This window comes from Ricinus communis, chromosome 1, assembly GCF_019578655.1.
Source record: "Ricinus communis isolate WT05 ecotype wild-type chromosome 1, ASM1957865v1, whole genome shotgun sequence".
NCBI classification, from domain to species: Eukaryota; Viridiplantae; Streptophyta; class Magnoliopsida; order Malpighiales; family Euphorbiaceae; genus Ricinus; species Ricinus communis.
This window is the reverse complement of record NC_063256.1, coordinates 15,456,480-15,462,447: the sequence shown is the minus strand read 5'-3', so window position 1 is coordinate 15,462,447 and position 5,968 is coordinate 15,456,480. Positions and strand designations below refer to the sequence as shown.

General features: G+C 30.3%; 1 protein-coding gene across 1 annotated transcript; it reads left to right on the top strand.

Annotated features, from left to right (window-relative positions):
- The first annotated feature begins 2,069 nt into the window (after positions 1-2,069).
- LOC8288007 lies at positions 2,070-3,007 on the top strand. Its single transcript, XM_002534617.4, has one exon. The coding sequence runs from the start codon at positions 2,129-2,131 to the stop codon at positions 2,876-2,878; it is 750 nt and encodes a 249-aa protein (XP_002534663.1). The 5' UTR covers positions 2,070-2,128; the 3' UTR covers positions 2,879-3,007.
- Positions 3,008-5,968: the final 2,961 nt, after the last annotated feature.

Sequence of the window (5,968 nt, the reverse complement as noted above, 5' to 3'; positions counted from 1 at the left end):
TTCATACTAAAAAGCGCTTGCTATATTTTATCTTATTAAAATATAATATAATTATTAATTTATAATTCTTTGAATTAAATTAATATATTTTTACATCATATGTGAATATTAATTTCTTAATAATATATTAGATTTATTTATTATTGACTATAAAAATAATCAGTATAAATAGATTATTTTCAAATTATAAATAGATTCAATTAAAAATAAAAATTACTATAATAAAAACAATTGGCATTATCTTAACAATGAAAATATTTATGATGTTAAATTTAAAATAAATGTAATATTATTCTTAAAATTTTAATGAGTCAAATAGTTAAAGTTTATGTGCAAATAAACTAGTCCTAATTAAACATCTAATCTCAGGTTTAAACTTCTCTAATGCTTTTACATTTTCAATATCAAATCGAGCCACCAAACATTCACTCATGTCTAACTCAAAGCAATACCACAAATTCAAAAAAAAATTACCAATTCCAACTCAAATTAATCGGATTATTCTTAGTCAACACTAACTAGCTACTAAAGTACATATGTCACTATTTTATCACATTCAGTAATACCCAATCAAGTTAATTACCCCACTTAGTCCAATTTAGCTTTCAAGATATCCAATTGCGCAAGCAATATAAAGTTAAAAAATAATATTCATCACTGATTATCACTTTATTACTAAATTAATTAAATCAAGAAACTTCACATTCTAGTCCATAATTCACTAGCCACACATAATTTGAAGGTGCGACTCACGTGTAGTATTTCAGTTTAACACGTTTAGAAATCTGTCAAATTTCACTGTTTAAAATTTATTATTGAAAAATTTCCAACATTGATGAAATCTCAATCCTACGTCACCAACAAGAAGCTCAAAACACAAAGAGTTTTAGAAATGTATGCGTCATTGCTTGAAGTCACCAAAAGCAACAAATCATGGCCGTGAAGTCTTGGCTCCAGTTCAGACAAGGAAAACTCTAGTCGAAAGCTTTTGGGATGAAGAATTTCAATTCCGGTGCGATTTCTCAAGATAAGATCATTAGGTATAGGAATTGAGGGCAGCAATCATTCGCCTCCTTTCTCTCTCTACAAAACTCAACTTTGTAGGTCAAATCACATATTACCAAGGAGCTATAGAGGCAAGGGTGGTGTTTGGAGGGTGTTAAGTGATATGGTTTGGTCGCATTTTGTATAAAGATGAAAGAGAGAATTCAAGGGTCCACCAAGTTATTCTCTAATTAGTACAAACTGCCCTTTTCTTTTCTATTGAAGTATAATTATATATACGCACATTGGAGACCAAAACTGTAATTTCACTTAATTCCGCGCGCCAATTTGATATATAATTCGTAATTAGTAATTACACAAGCTGGACTTAGGAGAACACTTCATATTATTTTAATACACTGCAAAAGATAAATGTCTAAATAAAATAATTAAAATAGATTTTTATCTAATTAAATTTCAAAAAATTAAAAATAGCAAATATAGAAATAAGTGAGAAACTAATAACTGTAAGGCCCTAGAAAATTAAAATACTTCATGATAATAAAACATATTAAGTCAGAAATTTGAAATATTACAATTAAGATGTTCTTACTCTTTGTTATTTCTAGGCTGGAGAAGGATTGCAAGTAGCATGTGATAGTGTAATAGCATTCCACCAGCATACATTTAAAATACTTTATGAACACTTAATTTAGTAGAATTTACTTAAGTTTTTATTATTATTATTATTATTTTTTATCATTTTTGGTTATCGACATCATATATTACAACTTCATATTAATTTTAAAAAACTAAATAATTAATTTTTAGGAGACTAGCCATATGGAGAACAAAGTGAAGGAACAAAAAGTAGGCTTTACAATACTTAAAGCTTCTTCAAATGACAAACTTAAGAATCATTTACCGCAATCTGGTCTTCAACGTCACCCAAAAACATGTAAAGCTTGAAGATTACGTGCCTTTTCTATGATTAGGTCTTATCATCATTCCTTTTCGATTCCAATATGTATAAATGTATGCATTTACTAGTAAAAATATTATCAACAAGTTTTGATAAATATTAATATAGCTCTTTACAGATCTGTCAAGTGTTAAGTTCCAAAACACTATTACATTTCGCCAGATGAACCCACCAAAATTTGTCAGTTCCATCTCCATCGAATCCGTGGAATCATCTGTTCAAAACCTAACCAAGAGCTGGAACAGAAGGCAAAAATGGAAGAAGTTCTGTCTCAATCCTAGTACTGATGAAGAAGAAGAAGAAGAAGAAGAAGCAGAAGAAGGCCCCAGTAATAATATTATGGCAGCATGGAGAAGCAAGTTGACAAGATTTCTAGAATCAACACCAGTTCATACTGTTTCAATCTTATTACTTTTTATGGATCTCATCTTAACTATACTTGAGCTTTCATCTTCTTTACTATCATGCACTCCAAAAAAGAATTATTACAAGGTAGAAAAGGTTTGGTATCATTGGGTAGGAATTGGTATCCTGATCCTGCTTTCTGCTAAGGCAGTGGCTTTAGCTATAGGGCTTGGCAGGTCTTTCTTTAAGCGACCAGGTTATGTTGTTGATGGTGCAGTTGCTTCCATGGCATTATTTTTGGAAGCATTTTTGGAGAAGGAAGGAGGAGGATTGCTTGTTGTGGTAAGCTTGTGGAGGGTTGTTAGAGTGGTGGAGAGTGCTTTTGAGTTAAGTGATGAAGCCATTGAAGCACAGATTGAAGGGATAATATGCCAATTTGAGCTGCTTAGAGAAGAGAATGCAAGATTACTGGAGACCATTGCTGAGAAGGATATGGTAATACATAAGTTACAAGAAATAATAGAGAAGCTAGAAGAACAATCAAAATGTAATGCCCCAATAGCTTAGCCATCTCTTCCACTACTTAGAATACAAATTAGTTTCTTAAACCTTTTCTGGAAGGAGCTCTTGTAAGAATACATTTTATTTTGGTCTTCATATTAAGTTAAAGTGTAGGCACATAAATATGTATTCTACGTATTGGATTAGTGTATAATTTAGTTGCTTTAAATATAATTCTAATTAATTGTAGCTATGGAACTCATAGGCTTAATCTGATAATATGCATATATTTTAATGGATACACTTTTCCTTTGCCTATGATGTGGCAGATTAATATCCTGCCACATGGCAGCATAATATACATAAATAAAAATAAAATAAATTTATGAACTATACTGTGCGATTAGATATATGTACATTCTAAATAATAAAAGACTCTTCTATACTAATTTGTTTCCCTTTCTTATTCTTCAAAGAAGAAAAAAAGATGATACTAATTAAAAATAAAAAAAAATATTAAATATTAATTAAAAATAAATATTTTAAGGAGATTGTGTGATACACAATTCTCGGATTTTTTATATCCTAATTTCTCTTCACTTGTGTCTTGATCTTATTATGCTAGTGTACTAAAATTTATACTCTGGTGTCCCTTTTTGAGTTTAGAAATTCTCAAATTATTGGCGTCTTGTTTTTCTTACATCGGTGTCCGATTTTATTACTTTGTTATCCATATATTTTTATATTATTGTCATTATAATCTTGGTAATTGTTGTTTACTTTTGAGTTTTAATTCTAACACATGTTTATGTTTTATATTATTACTAACAATCTTAACATAGATTCTTTAGACAGATTGCTGGAAAAGGACGACCTAAGGGCCCTGTTCTTATTTCCTTATTATAAGTTATATTATGAATATATATTTTAGTTATATATTTTAATTTGTGGTATATTTAGGTTTTAGATTTAGTGATCCTAAATTTATTATTTATTTTCAGAAATAGAAGATATTTCAAAGTATAGTGTTATGATTGAGGTTGCTAGAACTCAAGTGCTTTCTCGTGCTATTCCAGTTTCATTTCCTATGAATCATTGAGAGAACCAGAGAAATTCAATGGGTTGAATTTTAAGAGGCGGCAACAAAAGATGCTATTTTACTTGACTACTATTTTACTTGACTACCTTGAATCTTGCGAGATTCTTAATTAAGAATCCTCTAATCCTCAATGATGATGAACACAATGTTTAAATAAAAACTACAGTTGATACTTAGTATTATTTTGATTTTCCTTATACAATGTTTATAATACAATGAAAATAGCCAAAGAACTATGAAAATCCTTGGACCAAAAATATAACTCAGAAGATGCCTGTGTCAAAAAGTTTATTATGGGCCATTTTCTTGACTATAAAATGGTGGATTTTAAAATTGTGGTTACTCAAGTACAAGAACTCCAAGTGAGATTGCATGAGATTCATGCTGAGGGGATGAATTTAAGTGAAACCATCCAAGTGGCAGCTATGTTTAAGAAACTACCTTCTGCATGGAAGGATTTTAAGAACTACCTCAAACATAAAATAAAGGAAATAAATGTTGAAGAATTAATTATTAGACTTTATATTGGGGAAGACAACAGAAACTCTAAAAAAAGAGGATTAAATCTTTTTATGGCTAAGGCAAATGTAATAGAGCACGGACAGAGTTCTAGATCCAAGAAATAAAAAGCTGCCTTAAAGCCAAAAGAAGTAATCTCTAAGAAGAGATTTTAAGAAAAATGTTACAATTGTGACAAAGTGGGACACAAGTCCTCTAATTGCAAGTTTTCTAAAAGGAAAAGTAATAAAAATGAGGCTCATGTGGTTTATGACATTATTCAAGATGTATTTGACATAAGACTATGTGTTGTAATGTTTGAGGTGAACTTAGTAGGATTCAACCCAAAAGAGTGGTGGATTGACACTGGTGCTAGAAGGCACCTGTACTTAGACAAAGGCTCATTCTCCTCCTTCAACCTTATTGAAAATGGAGAAAATTTATTTATGGGTAACTCTGCCACTTCTGAAATCCAAGGAAAAGGCAAAGTTGTGTTAAAAATGACCCCTGAAAATGAGCTGGCTTTGAACAATGTGTTATCTGTGTCGAAAATCCGTAAGAACCTAGTGTCTTGTTCGTTGTCGAATAAGCATGAATTTCACATGGTCTTTGAGTTAGATAAAGTTATTTTATCTAATTATGGTATGCATATTGGAAAGGGTTATGTATGTGAAGGCCTTTTTAAGCTTAATATAATGGTTGTTAAGCGTAATGAAATGAATATTTCTTTTGCTTATCTATTTCAATCTTCCAATTTATGGCACAACAGATTTAAAATGTTAATTATAATACCTTACGTAGGTTAATTAACTTGGATCGCATACCCGCTTTCTATATAAATTCCAAATACAAGTATGAGACATGTGTTAAGGTAAAACTAGCAAGGTCATCTTTTTCAAGCAATTGAAAGAAACACTAAACCCTTGATTTATCCATAGTGATGTGTGTGATTTAATGTTTATGCAAACAAGGGGTGACAATAAGTACTTTATCATTTTTGTGGATGATTGTACTAAATATTGCTACATATATTTGCTAAAATCAAGGATGAAGCTATAAAGAAATTTGCTCTTTATAAGCAAGAAGTTGAAAATCAACTTAACAAGATGATTAAGGTGTTCACAAAGTCTCTACACCTTACTCACCCCAGTCAAATGATGTAGCTGAGAGGAAAAGCCGTACCTTAAAAGAAATGATGAATGCAATGTTAATAAGTTAAGACCTATCTTAGAGCATATAAGTGGAAGCCATTTTATCAGCTAATTATCTTTTAGATAAGGTATACTGAAAGAAAAAGGATAAGACCCATTATGAATTGTAGAAATAAACAAAGTCTTCCTATAAATACTTACGAGTTTGGGGATGTCTTGCAAATCTAGTTGTGCCTACACCAAAGAAGGTGAAGATAGGCCCAAAAACAGTTGATTGCATCTTCATAGGATATGCACATAATAGTAGTGTTTATCAATTTCTTGTGTATGACTTTAAAATCTCAAACATATATAAAAACATAATAATGGAATCAAGAAATGTATTATTCTTTGAATATGTATTTCCAT

What these genes read in the sequence shown, in the direction of transcription:
- LOC8288007 (XM_002534617.4), top strand. Translation starts at nt 2,129, where the DNA reads ATGAACCCACCAAAATTTGTCAGTTCCATCTCCATCGAATCCGTGGAA.